The 16,570-nt window shown below is 43.2% G+C and overlaps 1 protein-coding gene across 1 annotated transcript in view; it reads left to right on the top strand.

Annotated features, from left to right (window-relative positions):
* opn6b (opsin 6, group member b) overlaps nucleotides 1-16,570 on the top strand; it is a 31,378-nt gene that overhangs the window by 12,431 nt on the left and 2,377 nt on the right. Inside the window, exon 5 of the mRNA XM_069915485.1 lies at nucleotides 6,315-6,538. Within this exon, the coding sequence (XP_069771586.1) occupies nucleotides 6,315-6,538 (224 nt within the window). The remainder of the gene's footprint in view (nucleotides 1-6,314; nucleotides 6,539-16,570) is intronic.

Consider the following 16,570-nt stretch of genomic DNA (forward strand, 5'->3'; position numbering starts at 1 on the left):
CACAGTATAAGAATTGCCTGCAACCAGTAAACTTGGAGGAATGAGAAGTGAGATTGGACTGTGCATCAAATAACTTTTCTGAACATACATACACGTGCGCTTAGAATTAGGAGGGGGTTAAGTTAGGTTAGTTAAGTTAATAGTAATAAGTTAAAGTTTGATCCTGTTTTCATGTTTAAAGATAATTAAAAGGAACTTTTGTTTAAGTAACATTTTTCTTGGTGAATATCTATTGCTGCTGGGTTTTGGGGTCCCCTGGGCTCGTAACACTAACCAGCTGAGTATTTCTGCCATCTCAGTTTTTAGTTTATGCAATATTTCAGGACCATAGGACAATACAGCATAGAAACAGGCCCTTTGGCCCTTCATGCTGAACTATTATTCTCCCTAGTCCCACTGACTTGTACCCTGACCATAGCCCTCCATACCTTCCAGTCCATGTACCTGTACAAATTCTCCTTGAAAATTGAAATTGAGCCCACATTCACCACTTCAGCTGGCACCATTCTCTGTGTGGAAAAAGTTCCCCCTCGTGTTCCACTAAACTTTCCCCTTTCACCCTTAACCTTTGTCCACAGGTTTGTATGTCACCTATCCTCAGTGGAAACAGCTTACCTTCATTTACTTTGTCTAAACCCCTCATAATTTTAAATACCTCATTCTTCTATACTCCAAAGAATAAAGTCCTAACCTGTTTAACCTTTCGCTGAAACTTAATTTCTGAAGTCTGGGCAACATTCTAATAAATATTTCCTGCACTCTTCCCATCTTATTAATATCTTTGCTATAGTTAGGTGACCAAAACTGCACACAATATCCAAATTTAGCCTTACCAGAGTCATGTACAACTTTACCATAACATCCCTGTACTGACAATAACCACACCAGCAATGTATAAGACAGCTTTAATAAACTAATAAATACACTAAGAGGTCTTGTCTCTCTGCAAGCTAGAATGTAGCTCTAGACTGCTTTATATACAAGCTCACTGGGATGACCCCTGGTGACGTAGTGGTGTAATTACATATCACTACAATCCCAATTCCTATACTCAATACTTTGATTTTAAAGGCCAGTATTGCAAAAAATCTCTCTTTACTACCCTATCTACAGTTCCTGTGATGCCATTTTCAGGGAATTATGTTTCTGTATTCCCAGATCCCTCTTTTTTCATGCTCCTCAATGCCCAACCATTTACTGTGTATGTCCTACATGACAGGCTCCTGTTTAGTAAAACAGAATTATCACTGTAAGGGATAGTATAGATAGGGGGAACTGAATGGTCACAGATAACATAAAACATTTCACACAAGCACCATCACAACTCGAGTAACAGCCCAGAGACAATTCGATACATTGGAATAACTAGGGGAAGGTTTGTCACAGTCTGTTTCAGATTCAATACATTTTTGTAATTTTGCAAGGGAGAATCATTCTGACTGATGCAGAGAAACAGCTTTTTGAAGCACCTCTTCAGGCCAGTCATTTTTGTGGGCCTTTCTGGGGGATTGACCTGTGCTAGGAGGGTCTTTTGGGAAGCAAAGTGCTTCATTTTGAGTGTGACTAACAGTGAAGGTCACTGGAGAGACTGGTGCCAGGGTCTTGGAAGCTTTGTGGATGTTGCGACGCAAGGAGAAATTCTGAGCCTGTAGCAGGCACAGCTCCAGTTGGCCCATCAGTTCAACATTAATCTGGGCATCAAATTTAAAAGACACGGGCGCGGGCGGAGGGGCGCGGGCGGAGGGGCGCGGGCGGAGGGGCGCGGGCGGAGGGGCGCGGGCGGAGGGGCGCGGGCGGAGGGGCGCGGGCGGAGGGGCGCGGGCGGAGGGGCGCGGGCGGAGGGGCGCGGGCGGAGGGGCGCGGGCGGAGGGGCGCGGGCGGAGGGGCGCGGGCGGAGGGGCGCGGGCGGAGGGGCGCGGGCGGAGGGGCGCGGGCGGAGGGGCGCGGGCGGAGGGGCGCGGGCGGAGGGGCGCGGGCGGAGGGGCGCGGGCGGAGGGGCGCGGGCGGAGGGGCGCGGGCGGAGGGGCGCGGGCGGAGGGGCGCGGGCGGAGGGGCGCGGGCGGAGGGGCGCGGGCGGAGGGGCGCGGGCGGAGGGGCGCGGGCGGAGGGGCGCGGGCGGAGGGGCGCGGGCGGAGGGGCGCGGGCGGAGGGGCGCGGGCGGAGGGGCGCGGGCGGAGGGGCGCGGGCGGAGGGGCGCGGGCGGAGGGGCGCGGGCGGAGGGGCGCGGGCGGAGGGGCGCGGGCGGAGGGGCGCGGGCGGAGGGGCGCGGGCGGAGGGGCGCGGGCGGAGGGGCGCGGGCGGAGGGGCGCGGGCGGAGGGGCGCGGGCGGAGGGGCGCGGGCGGAGGGGCGCGGGCGGAGGGGCGCGGGCGGAGGGGCGCGGGCGGAGGGGCGCGGGCGGAGGGGCGCGGGCGGAGGGGCGCGGGCGGAGGGGCGCGGGCGGAGGGGCGCGGGCGGAGGGGCGCGGGCGGAGGGGCGCGGGCGGAGGGGCGCGGGCGGAGGGGCGCGGGCGGAGGGGCGCGAAATTAAACACTGTCTGTTTCATTCATTGTCTAATGCTGCTCATTACGTGCGGTTTGTAACACCTATCTTGGTTTGTCCTTCCAAAATGCAACATCTCACACTTGTCTGCGTTAAATTCCATTTGCCATTTCAGCCTGTTTTTCCAGATGGTCCAGATCCCTTTCCAAGCTTTGAAAGCCTTTTGATCATTGAAAGTTTTGTCATAGAGGTAGATTTAATGGAATATGGAGAAGGCAGATATAGAGATATTAAGTAGAGTGCTTTTGAGTGGAAATTGCTGAGCTGTTGGGGTAGGTGTTAGTGATAGAGGATTAAACTCTGGGATGACCCTTGTTGGGCTGGAGGAGATTATAGGGATAAAGAAGGGATAGAGATTATAGGGATGTTCTCCAGTACAAACAAGGGTGCTCCAAAAGCCTTGTTCACCAATGCAAACCATCTTCAGCCTCATTGTTAGCACCACTGGCATTCATGCAGGTCCTCTGGTTGATTCTGCTTGGTAAATATTTGAGTGTTGCCTGGTTTTCTCTGTCTTGAACAATTGAAAATGTTGTGATCTTTTAAAAAGAAAACAGAATTCTAATACGACCCAAAGCTTGCACAAGATGAAGCTCCAGTGAATGATTTAACGTTGCTTAACTCATGCTGAAAATATACTGCATCTATATTTAATTGTTATTTCAGATTTCCGATTTATTATCAGAGTACATGTATGACATCACATACAACTCTGAGATTCCTTTTTTTTCCTGCGGGCACGGCAAAATTACCACTAATTAGTTGTGGAAAGAATTAACTGTGCACAGTGTGAACATGTAAGCAATCAAAAGAACTGTAAATAGATAAACAAACTGTGCAGTACAAGGAGAGCTAAGAAAATCAATAAAGTGTACAAATAAGAGTCCTTAAATAAGTCCCTGGTCAAGTTTGTTGCTGAGGAGTCTGACGGTGGCGGGGCAGTAGCTGTTCCTGAACCCTGGTTGTGCGAGTCTTGTGGCACCTAGACCCCTTTCCTGAAGGCAGCAGTGAAAACAGAGCTTGTGCTGGGTGGTGTGGGTCTTTGATGATTGCTGCTGCCCTTCAATCGTCAGTGTTCCCTGTAGATGTACTCAATAGTGTGGTGAGTTTTGAACTAGTCTTGAACTAGTTCAGATTCTAGATCAGCATTTCACTTCTGGTTTCTCATCTTGGCTTATTGTACATTAGAAAATGTCTTCAGTCTATCCATTACCAAGGACAAATAGTGCATGACATTCTTCAATTTATTTGTGACAGATGAACATGTTAGGAAAGCAAATGTATGTTCAGAGCACCTTCCAGAAATTCTTTATGCTCTGGTTTGCATTATCAAATTGATGCCAGTTTTGTAACTGAATTGAAGCAGCTTGGCAAAAGACAGGGGTGTCTTTGGAGCTCAGGATTTAAGTTACTATAATTTATCATAATTTATTGAAATCCTTGACTTGAAAATGTTTGGTTATTGCCAAGTCATTGAAATCAATGTGTTAGTCATACACAGTATATCTATAATGTGACAGTCATTTCTGCACAGAGGGAGTGAAGTAGCCTATCATAATCTAGTTTCAAAGAATGTCCACAACCCATCTATTTCTTAATTTGCAATATTTAGAAATATCATTTGGTCCCCTATTAAGCATTGTTAATTCCATCTTTATGTTGATGTAACCAGATTTTTATGTTATTACTACTTGGAAAAGAAGCAACAGTTTAAACATTACCAACAAGAAACAGGAGCAGGTGAGAGCCAAACAACCCCTTGGGCCTGCTCGATCATTCATTATGCTTAAGAGAAATGAGATTGCTCTGTATCCCAAGTTAAGGAGCTGAGTAATTCAAATGCCATCTACAAATTTGCCAGTGACACCCTGGTCATTGGCAGGATCACAGAGTAATGAGTTAGCATACAGGAGTGAGATAGATCAGCTAGTTGAGTGAGATACAACAATAATCTTGCACTCAGCATTAGCAAACTAAGGAACTAATGGTGGACTTCAGCAAGGGGAAACCAGTCCTCATAAAAGGGTCAGCAGTGGAGAGGGAAAAGAACTTCAAATTCCTGGTGTCAGCATCTCTGAAGATCTATCCTGGGGCCATTATGTGGAGGCAATCATGAAGAAGGCTCACCAGTGGCTATATATAGTTACATAGGAGTTTGAGGAGATTTGGTATGTCACCAAAGACTCTTGCAAATTTCTACATGTGTACCATGGAGAGCATTCTGACTGGTTGCAACACTGTCTGATATGGAGTTGCCAAAGCACAGGATAGGAAAAGGGTACAGAAAGTTGTGTATTCAGCTAGAGCCACATTGGGCATTAATCTTCACTCCACGAAGGACACCTACAAGGGGCAGTGTCTCGAGAAAAGAGTCTCTATCAAGGACCCTCACCACCTAGGCCATGCCCTCTTCTCACTGCTACCATCAGAAAGGAGTTTCCAGATTGTGAAGACGAACACCCAATGTTACACAAACTTCCCCTTCCCCATCAGATTTCTGAAAGGACAATGAACTATAAACACTGCCTCACTCTTTTCTTCTTTTGCACTAATTTATTTATTTTTAAAATTATTTACAGAAATGTAATTTTCAGCAATTTTTGCACCTGTAATGCACAATAATGCTGCAAAATAACTCATTTCATGACATGTTCATGGCAATGAAGGAAGAATGCAACTATAGATAAATATATTTACACGTCCTACGTAACGGCTCGGGTTCTGCAATGAAGCCACTGACATCAAGCAAAGTGATCTATATTCTCTGTGATCTGTGTCACAGTTTTCTCCCTTCTGACACTGATTGCTACCGAGGGTTAGTTAAAAGTGCTTCTGGCATTTAGCAGCTAAAATCCCATCTAGCTGAACAAGCTGTGTGTGAATCACCTTAAATAACCAGCAAATCAGGAGGGAAAAAAAATTATTGTTTGGTAATATTTTATAGAATGATTTTTAAAAATTGGAACATGCTCTTAACATTAAAGTAGAAGCTGAAATATCATAATTATGTTTAAAATATAGAAAAATGTCCATATTTTATGATCTATTAGCTGAGAAATTAAGTTTTGTGGACCAGATTGCTGGTGCCAGCTTGCCTGCAAATTCATCTGCTAACTGTGTCTGTGTACTTTTAGTACCATGTGCTCCTCACTGTTTGAACTGTGGGCTCTCCTTCCACCTTCCAGAAGTAGATAGAGGGTGCAGTTGGTGACATCAATCCTTGAACATGACTGAATTAAAGCCATCTTCCCATGGTTAGATGGTCCACATGAAGCCAGCAAAGGTAGTGTTTTAGCCATCAGTCGAAAATCTGACCTGGCAAAAGGAAGAAACCCTCTTTTACATGTCATTAGAATTATTTGAAGCAATCAGCGTGATTTGCAAGTTCTATGGGGATTGATAAGGAAGCTGCCCAGATCAAAGGAATTGCCGTCTGAGTACATGAAGCAAGGCATCCTCGTCTATTGTGGAGAGACAAAAAGCAGCACTGGTCACCGACAGCATTGTGAATAGAAGAATGAGATATGAGGTTCTCAGATATGAGGTTGCCTTGTGTTTTTGTATGTTTTAGTAGAAGTCTTTCATGTTCAGGTCAGTATTGTAAAATAGTCAATCATCCTGAGAAGTTCAAAAATTATTTCTATTATAAAATTAAATCCTTCAGAATCTAAGCTTCATTCAAAGTATCTTATGAATAATGGAAATTGTTAATATGGCTACCTATTGTCTATTGATTCCAATGCTCTATGTTCACAATGAATTTGAACTATTATAGATGGCATGTACGGCACTTGTGAAATCAACTGGATCCAGGCAACCTACTCGATGGCCTACAAATGCTATATTATTGGCATATTCCTCTGCTGTTTCTTCCTCCCTGTTTCGATCATGATTTTCTCCTACGTATCCATAATAAAGATGGTTAGATACAGTCACAAATGTGCCAAAAGAGGTGAGATCAGCACACACCAGCGCCAAGTGGAACGTGAAATAACATGGGTAAGAACTGGAATGTGTTGTTGGTTAAAGAATCGGCACTTTATGAGCACCTTTCAAGACAACCAATGAATGCTGGCCTTGCCAGGGATGTCCATTACCCATAATGAATTTAAACAATGTGCCAGATATGCCTTCCCACTGATCTGTTTGCAGTATTGGTTAGCCTGCAGTACATTACTTATGCATTGTTCCATTCCAGCTCGATAAAATCTTTAAAATATTTTGAAATAAATGCTGGAATGAGGTTTGTAAAATTTCCAAATTTTTTTTCAAAACATTAACTGTGAATTAAACAATATTTGCATATGTCAAAGTTTTAAGGCAAATAGCAGTTTGAAATGTAGAGTGACGTGGAAACTGTTTCAGCCTCAGAATCTGTTGGCTGCTGTGCAATTGTTAGGCTGGCCAACCAACTAGCCATTGCACTGTAATATAGTACCATAAAGCTGAAATTTAGCCCTATACCTTAATTTGAAGCCAAGGTACTTGACAAGCTGGATTTGATTTCTGTCGCGCAGATGTTTGAACTTAATAGGATAAAATAAAGTTTTTTTTTAAGCAAGAATCCAAATATTAACAGAAGATTTTTTTTCTAATTTTAACTTATTGCCTGGAGAGTGGACTTTTAGGGACCAGATGTCCAGATTGTCAAGCAAAATCAGAAAATACTGGAAACACTCAGCATCTCAGGTAGCATCTGTGAAGAGAGAAAAACATATCATGTCCTTCTTCATGAAGAAGGAAATGGATGAAGCAAGTTAGCTTCAAGTTGCCGAGAGGTGGGAAGGGAAGGTTAGGACAAATGGAATCTTAAGCAGGATCTCAAAATTTGCAAGTTATTTACCAGTAGAGGACACCAAAGAATGAAAACTTGCCCTCAGTGGTTCTGGGTAAGTGCTTCAAGATCATTTGTATCTTTTGAAGTCTTAGTAATTGGACAACTGTTGAGGATAGCTTCAACTTCACATAGAACTGTATGAAGGCCTTCCTCATTAAGATTTAGTCCATCTAAGATTGAACTAAGGACTTTTTGCACTGATCCAATTAATTTCTTTCTGCCATTGTCAGATCGTAGTTCCTTCACGTCCACATCTGGCAATAAAACACCTAAGGGCATTGATGAAAGAATCTGTATCCAGTGATGATGGCACATAGATGTGAATTGCTCTTATTGGGGAAACATGTGATAATTACACCGTAGCACTTCACAACACTCCTTGCACGCTTCACTTCAAAAGGTCCAAAATAATCAACTCCAACATGTATGGAGAGACTCTGTCCAGAGGCAAACCTGCCATCAGCTGTCATCCAGGAGTATTTACACCGACAAACAACACACTTTGTTACAATCTTTCTACTTAGTCTAGTGCACCACAAATCGAATATTTTTTCTTGTAGTCGAAATAACATAAGGTTACAACCACTCTAATCTTTCTCTAATCTCTCTCTTCATGAACATGTTGAAGAATTAGATCAAAAATGTGAAAATCTTTGGCCAGCATTGCTGCCCGACTAATGCACCCACCAACTCTTAAACACCGTTCTCGAGAACAAGGTTGAGTTTACAAATGTTGCTTGTCCTTTTGATATTCATTCCTTTTTTTCAGACTTGAAATTTCATCTGCAGTTCTCTTCTGCTGGCAAAAGCAGATTATCTCCATCTTAGCATTAATCAATTCTTTAACTGTGAATTGTGAGATGTCGATTTCTTTTGTGTCTCAAGGTTATCTGTCTTCCTAATGATGGATGTTATTCAATTGAAATTGAGCAAGAACATAGTTTTGTTTCTGCTATGATTCAGAACCCACTTTTAAATCTGAGATCCATGCTATTTTCCTTTCCAAACTATTCCAGGATGAGAATGGATTCAGCGGGAACAACATTTGCAGTTTTTCGCCTGATTTCAGGATCTTCTCTGTTGATTTCAGGTTTTCCAGTAAAATTTATTTTAATTTATCAAGATTTTGAGGTCACTCCTTTTGAGTCTGTAGAAGAAATAGAGGCCCTGACACCCACATTTCATTCTTCAGAAAAGATTTGACTTTCAACCCTGGGAAGCCAGGTTGGCAGGATTGTTAACAGCGTCCACTGGATTGGACGTGAGACTTTATCAATTCAGTGATTCTGTTAGCCTCAAAAGTTCGAAACCCTGTGGTTTTATTGTTGATGTATTTGAGCACAAAACAAAGGACTCTACATCACCTTTGTTGACCTCACCAAAGCCTTCGACACCATGAGTAGGACAGGGCTTTGGCAAATTAACTAGAGCGCCTCGGATGCCCCCAAAAGTTCCTCAACATGGTTATCCAACTGCACGAAAACCAACAAGGTCGGATCAGATACAGCAATGAGCTCTCTGAACCCTTCTCCATTAACAATGGCGTGAAGCAAGGCTGCGTTCTCGCACCAACCCTCTTTTCAATCTTCTTCAGCATGATGCTGAAACAAGCCATGAAAGACCTCAACAATGAAGACGCTGTTTACATCCGGTAATGCACGGATAGCAGTCTCTTCAATCTGAGGCGCCTGCAAGCTCACACCAAGACACAAGGGCAACTTGTCCGTGAACTACTCTTTACAGACGATGCCACTTTAGTTGCCCATTCAGAGCCAGTTCTTCAGCGCTTGACGTCCTGTTTTGCAGAAACTGCCAAAATGTTTGGCCTGGAAGTCAGCCTGAAGAAAACTGAGGTCCTCCATCAGCCAGCTCCCCACCATGACTACCAGCCCCCCCACATCTCCATCGGGCACACAAAACTCAAAACGGTCAACCAGTTTACCTATCTCGGCTGCATCATTTCATCAGATGCAAGGATCGACAACGAGATAGACAACAGACTCACCAAGGCAAATAGCGCCTTTGGAAGACTACACAAAAGAGTCTGGAAAAACAACCAACTGAAAAACCTCACAAAGATTAGCATATACAGAGCCATTGTCATACCCACACTCCTGTTCGGCTCCGAATCATGGGTCCTTTACCGGCATCACTTACGGCTCCTAGAACGCTTCCACCAGCGTTGTCTCCACTCCATCCTCAACATTCATTGGAGCGACTTCATCTCCAACATCGAAGTACTCGAGATGGCAGAGGCCGACAGCATCGAATCCATGCTGCTGAAGATCAAACTGCGCTGGGTAGGTCACGTCTCCAGAATGGAGGTCCATCGCCTTCCCAAGATCGTGTTATATGGCGAGCTCTCCACTGGCCACCGAGACAGAGGTGCACCAAAGAAGAGGTACAAGGACTGCCTAAAGAAAGCTCTTGGTGCCTGCCACATTGACCACCACCAGTGGGCTGATATCACCTCAAACCGTGCATCTTGGCACCTCACAGTTCGGCGGGCAGCAACCTCCTTTGAAGAAGACCGCAGAGCCCACCTCACTGTCAAAAGATAAAGGAGGAAAAACCCAACACCCAACCCCAACCAACCAACCAACCCCAACCAACCAACCAATTTTCCCTTGCAACCACTGCAACCGTGTCTGCCTGTCCCGCATCGGACTTGTCAGCCACAAACGAGCCTGCAGCTGATGTGGACTTTACCCCTCCATAAATCTTCGTCCGCGAAGCCAAGCCAAAGAAGAAGAAATTTGAGCACAGAGATCCTATTAGTCCAAAACATGGAGTCTATTAGTTTCATCTGCAACTTTTTTTTTCAACATTGTATCCATTCTGCTCACCATAGTAGCAGCTGTTAACTCCATTCGTGGGATAGTGGCTGGTTTCAATTGAGCCACTCTGGCTTTACCTATTGCAAATCCACAATGCACCGTAACCATCTGCATCTGCAAAGTGATGCAATTGAGCAGATGTCACAGTTCTGAAATTTCTGGGTTTGAAGCTTCTGTCAATCTTGAAATCTTCCAGCTTACGAAGATCCTGCATCCAACACAACCATTTTTGTATCATGGATTCTGGTATCTCATCATCCTGACCAATCTTCTTCCTACACAAAGCTTGCAGCATCTTCTTGGCAATCGTGACACTGGTGCCAATATTCCTAGAGGATCATATATCAAACTGACTGTTGATAGAATCCCCCCTTCTTTTAAGAGGTTGGTCCTTCAAAATGATTTTGAACTTAAAAACGTCACATTGAACACACCATTGTTCACCTAACACCTTCTCCACAGGAAGGATGTCGTGGTCTAGGCCCAGATTCTTTATTTCTTTCACCCTCTCTCTTTCAGGTGTGGTATCTAATACCTGCCGACTGTTACTTGTCCATTTGGTAATTTTAAAAAATTCCTTTGTTGCAGATCACTTTGAACTCATGATAAAGAGCTATTGCTTCTTTAACTGTAGCTGTAGAAGTGAGACAGTCATCCACATGTTATTCCTGATGGTGCTTGTAGCTTGAGAGCTAAACTGCTCCATATTGTCCTCAGCACACTTCCTAAGGGCAGCATTTGCACAACTTGGTGATGAAGTCGCTCCAAATAGGTGCCCTGACATTCTGTATTCCACCAGACTGTAGTCTCCATCAGACCATCAAAGGAATCATAACAAGTCATGGACTTCATTCAGTATTTTCATCTGGTGGAACATTACTTCAGTGTCTGAAGTAATGAAGACAGGTTCTGTATGGAATCTAGTTAAGACTCCTCTCAATGAACTGGTCAAATCTGGACCCTCTAAGAGTTGAGAATTTAGTGAAACTCCACAAAAGGTTGCTCCACAATCAAACACCACACAGTTTTTTTTTTCTTTTGTGGATGCAAAACTCCATAATGTGGTAAGTATCATTTTTTGCCATCACTATTTTCCAAAATGTTATCTGGTACTTTCTCTGCATATCCTTTGGATATCATATCAGACATGCATTTGGTGTAGTCTGAATGAAAGGAAGAATCTTCTCTTCAAATTCGGTATCTGTTGTCAGTAACAGGCATGCACATTTCCCTTTTCCTCAAAGGTAATCCAATGCAATAATGAGTAGTAACCAGCTTGGCAGATTTTGACACTGATCCCAAGAACTGCTGTTCTTCCTTTGAAGGTTCTTGGTCATCCCTGATGCTCTCAGGAAAGTTATTCTTGAACTGTTACTTCCACAGCTTAACAACGTTAACAATTGATATCTTGTTGATACTTATAGCAGATTGATTTTGAACCTCTTCTTTCTCCTAATGATCCATTAATCATCCAACCAAGCATAGCTTTGACAGCATAAGGTCCATCTCCCACATTCTTTATCATATCTAGTGGTTCCAGAGCTTTTAGTACATCTGAACCAATCAGCAACTCCATCCCTGAGTTGATTTCATGCAAACAAACATTTTTCAAATGAGTCCATGGTTTAATGTTGTTTTGATGTGAGATGTTTCCACAAGCATAGTTTTCTGAGTGTATACACCTGGGAGGTCACAAAAATTGTTACTATCCAGCCCGACGATCTCTAGGCCTGAAAAAAATCTTGGTTTCAATGTGTTTAACTTGACCTATAGTTCTCAATAGAATTTTTGACCTTCTTTCTTAAATTAAGCTTATTCTATAGCCCCACGGTGCAAAATGACGCAGTGCTTCCTGGGTCAAGAAATGCATAAGTATGCACTTTTGCACTTCCTTTCTTGGCCTTGACCTGCACAGGTATTATCAAAAGGTTGCAGTTATTTTCACCAGCCCTGTAAAACTATTTGTCAATACTGAGGCTTCAGCACGGTTTTCAGTTGCTTCTTGTCGCTTGTTTCTTTTCTGTTTTCTTCTTTTCCTGGAAGATGTGTAACATTTTAGGATGCTTGCAACTACATATGTTGGAGCTGAGTCACTTTCTGCAGTTTTTGTTGGTGTCCTTTACACAGACAGCCAAAACATACTCCATTTTCCATGAAGAAAGTGATTTTCTCACTATGCGTCTTTTCCACCTGTGAACAAATTTTCCAAATCATGCTTATCATTACAGAACAAATATTTCCTCGCAACAGGCAAACTTTCATTTTCCTTCATTTCTTTATCTGCCACTGTCAGAGAGGTGGCAAATGTACTTTTTAAAAAATTTTGGTTGAGGATACGATTTGGACTTCTCAACTTCTTTATGTACTGTTTGAGTGCCTTTGATAATGCAATACATTGGATGTGTAACAACGTTCATTTGCCCTTCAATAAACTCCATTAAATCCTTAAAAGTAGCCATTTCATTACATTTTTTATGTTTTCAACAACTTCTAAGTAGAGTTTAATGTGAAGTATTTTTTTTTGCTTCAAGTGCTGCTACATCAACCTGAATCTTTACACATGTAGATGCAGAACTTGTAATACTGGAGCCCAATCTAGAAATCCTCTTCTAGCATTCGACACCCTTAGGTCCTGGATGTCAGCTGTTGCCTTAATATCTGACCCTGTCTCCATTTTGATGGCCCATCTTCCTCATCACCGTTTTGTGCCACAGCTTCAGCCATTCCCTTGTGGCTGATCTTAGTTTCTATTAATGTTTTTTTTTTGCAGTAACTCTAAGGGATCTGTATAGCCAGCAGTTGTAACCTTCTTATCTATATCCTCAGTCTTGCTTGAAGAGTTGCTTTCTTTCCACTTGACTCTAATTATTGACTTTGCAATTCTTCTATAGGTTCCTTTTTCTTCATCTTCTCAACACAAACCTCCTTGGGTGCAGCAGCTGCCATCATATCTATCCAGTTAATTCTCTCACTGAGACATCAAACATGCACAGCAGTTACTCCAAAACCAAGCTTTTCTCATCGGACAAGCAGCAGTTTCTCTCCAAACTGTGTTTTAACTTGCAATAAACACAAAGAAGGAACCTTTAGTCAGGCTTACTGCTTCTTGATGCTGTTAACATTTGTGCCTCCTTTGTTGTGCTCTCAGCAGAGTCCCATCGATCCAGTGTGAACTGCAAATCCATTTTCCAACTTTCTATGTCTTAAATTCCATCTTTTATTGACAAATAAGTTAATAACTGATTTTATTGACTAAATATTGAGACTATCTTCCTTTATAAGCCCGTACTAAAGTTGCAGTTGAGTTTTTCATGGTTTATTAAACCTTAACATTTACTACATTACTACTTTCTGGAACAGTACTAAAAAAATGATGATAAAACAATTAAACAATGCTTAAAACGATGATTGAAACAATGATTATAAACGGTAAATAAAAGTATTTGGGCCATCTCCATTCTTTCCATCTTCACAGAACAAAGGAGAATTCAAAACTGTTTATCTTAAACCTGCAGAAAGATAGTTACACCCTTGAAACTGGCTGTTACTAGGAGACGCTACCTGTCAACAATATCTGCTGGCTTCTCACAGAATATGCTTTCAAGTCATTTTAACCCTTACAGTGAACAGTCACTGCTTTCTTCCCTCGGCATATATCGAATGGCAAGTTGGAATGAAAATTGTACTTCACCATCCCAATTCCAGGCCAGCGGGATTGAAGGCTTCTAATCACTGTCACAATTTTCTCCAAACACCAGTTCTGATTAAAGGTCTATGACCTGAAACATCACCTGGTTTTTTTCTCTCTCTGCAGATGTTGCCTGATGTGCTCTATTTTTTTTTAAGCTTATTTTGTTTTAATATCAAATTAAGGACTTTTTCATCTGTGTACTCAGTGAGGCAATGATGAACAACAACCCCACTTTAAAATATTTTGCACCGTTCTTAACACAAAAGACTACGCTGTCCTTCAGCAATCTTAGGAGGACTGCAGAAACCGTCTCAGTACTTAGTTTGTTCAAGAGAAAAATATGTCCTCTCAGTTCTGACCACTTCTAGCAACTGCCCACTACATTGGTCAGGCTGCCCTTGAAGTACTGTGTACAGTCCTGGTTGCAACACCACAAAAAGGTATGCTGGTATTAGAAAGAGTGCAGAAGAGAGTAAGTGAAATGTTGCCTGAAATGGAGAACTCATAAAGAGAGAGAGAGAGCAGAAGGTTGAGGATGGACTTTGGAGAGGGTTATAAAATTATGAACATCATAGATAAGGCAAATAGAGGAGCAGATTCTTCCACATGGAGAGTGCTAGTTATCTGAAATGAGCTGCCAGAGTTCAAATTCATTATCATCCAATTGTACAAATACAACATGATGAAATAACCTTCTCCAGTTCTCAGTGCAAAACACGCAACCAGACAAACAATACATACGCAAGACAAGTATTTAGATATACAAATAAATAAATATTTTGCCAAAATGAGAATCTCAGATGGTTAGTGTGAACAGTTCCTTTGGTCGTTCAGCATTCTCACTGCCCGTGGAAAGAAGCTATTCTTCACCCTGGTGGTGTTGGCTCTGATATTCTTGTTTCTCTTTCCAATGGGAGCATCTGAAGGTGCTGTGTGTGGGATGGAAGGGGTCCTCGGTGATTTTGCGCACACTCTTCCGACAACAATCCTGATAGGTTGCAACGATGGTGGTGAGGGTGATTCCGGTCATCTGGTCCTGTAGATTGACCTCCGATCCATTTCTCTGCAGTAACTGTACCACACTGTGATGCAGCTGGACAGGACAGTCTCGATAGAGCTCCTGTAGAAATTTCACATAATGGTGGCTGGTAGCCTTGTTCACTTCAGTCTTATCAGGAAGTGTAGTCACTGTTGCACCTTCCTGACAGGTGGGGAGATGGTGTGTGTCCATGATAGGTCAATAGTTAAGTGAAGTCCAAGGAACTTGGTGCTCTCCATTCTCTCCACTACAGAGTTGTTGATATGTGGTGGAGGGTGGTCATTCCTGGTCCTCCTGAATTCCATGATCATCTCCTTCATCTTGTCCATGTTGAGACTCTCATACCATGTCATGAGATTTTCCACCTCTTCTCTGTAGAGCAGCTATGTTGTCATCTGAAAACTTGATGACACTGTTGGACATGCAGTCATGGTCTGTAGCGTGAACAGGAGTGGGCTAAGCACACAGCCTTGAGTTGTATCAGTGTGATGGTGCTCAATGCTCTGCTACTGAAATCCAGAATCCAGTCACAGAGAGAGCCATGTTGAGTACCAGCAAGGACAGCTTTTCCAACAGCATCTGAGGAATGATTGTATTAAACACTGAGCTGAAAGCATATGAGGCACTCTTCTCCAAATGGGTCAGGGCAAAGTGAAGGAATAAGGCTTCTGTAGGCCAATTGAAATTTGTGCTTTGATGCCATCGCCAGATTCTGGAAGCATTTCATTATGGTGGAAGTCACTAAGGCCTGTTTTTATCGCCGCCTTGGGTATTGGGAATGGTGACTGTCTTGAACCCTGTGGGAATGATGGACTGCTGCAGTGAGATGTTGAATATGTCTATGAAGACTTCCGTTAATTGGTCTGCGTAGGCCTTAGTACCTGACCAGGTATGTTATCTGTCCCCGCCTTGTGTGAATTTACCTTGGATAGGTTTCTCCTCACCTCGGCCGCAGCTATGCAGGGGGACAAAGACCTTTCTTCGACATCATCCTGTTCTTCTCATCAAACTGTGCAGTCTGTCCGGAAGTGTAATGTAATTGTCCATAATTCACAAGGAATCATGATCTGTTCTAATCTTGATCCCTTGACACATGCACCTCATGTTACCCCTGAAACACAGCTGTCTATGGATCTTTTGCACACACCCCTGCTTGGCCTTTTGGATTGCATGGGAGAGTTCTGCCTTGGCTGATCTTGGTGCCATCCTGTTCCCTGACCTAAAGGTAGCATCATGAGCTCTAAGAAGGGCCTGGACCTCTTCATCCAACAATGGTTTCTGGTTAGCCCTGGTTGTGAAGAATTTGAACTCTGACATTCTCAGTGCACTTGCTGATGTAGCCAGTTACTGAGTGATGTTATCCTGGCTGCCTCCCTGAAACAGCTCCAATCCATGATCTCAAAGAAGTCTTGCTGTTGATATTGCTGTTGAAACTGTGGTCAGACTGTTTTCAGGTTGGCATAATTAAAGTCGCCAGCAATAATCATGGCACCATCAGGATGGGACATCTGAGCTTTGCAGATGGTACCATAAATCTCCTTCGTGGCTTCACCCTCATTAGCTGAAGGCAGAACATGAAACCTGTACAGTCTAGCTTTCTTCCTGATAAAAGTATATTGCACTTGCA

Source organism: Narcine bancroftii, chromosome 2 (genome assembly GCF_036971445.1).
Source record: "Narcine bancroftii isolate sNarBan1 chromosome 2, sNarBan1.hap1, whole genome shotgun sequence".
Taxonomy (NCBI): Eukaryota; Metazoa; Chordata; class Chondrichthyes; order Torpediniformes; family Narcinidae; genus Narcine; species Narcine bancroftii.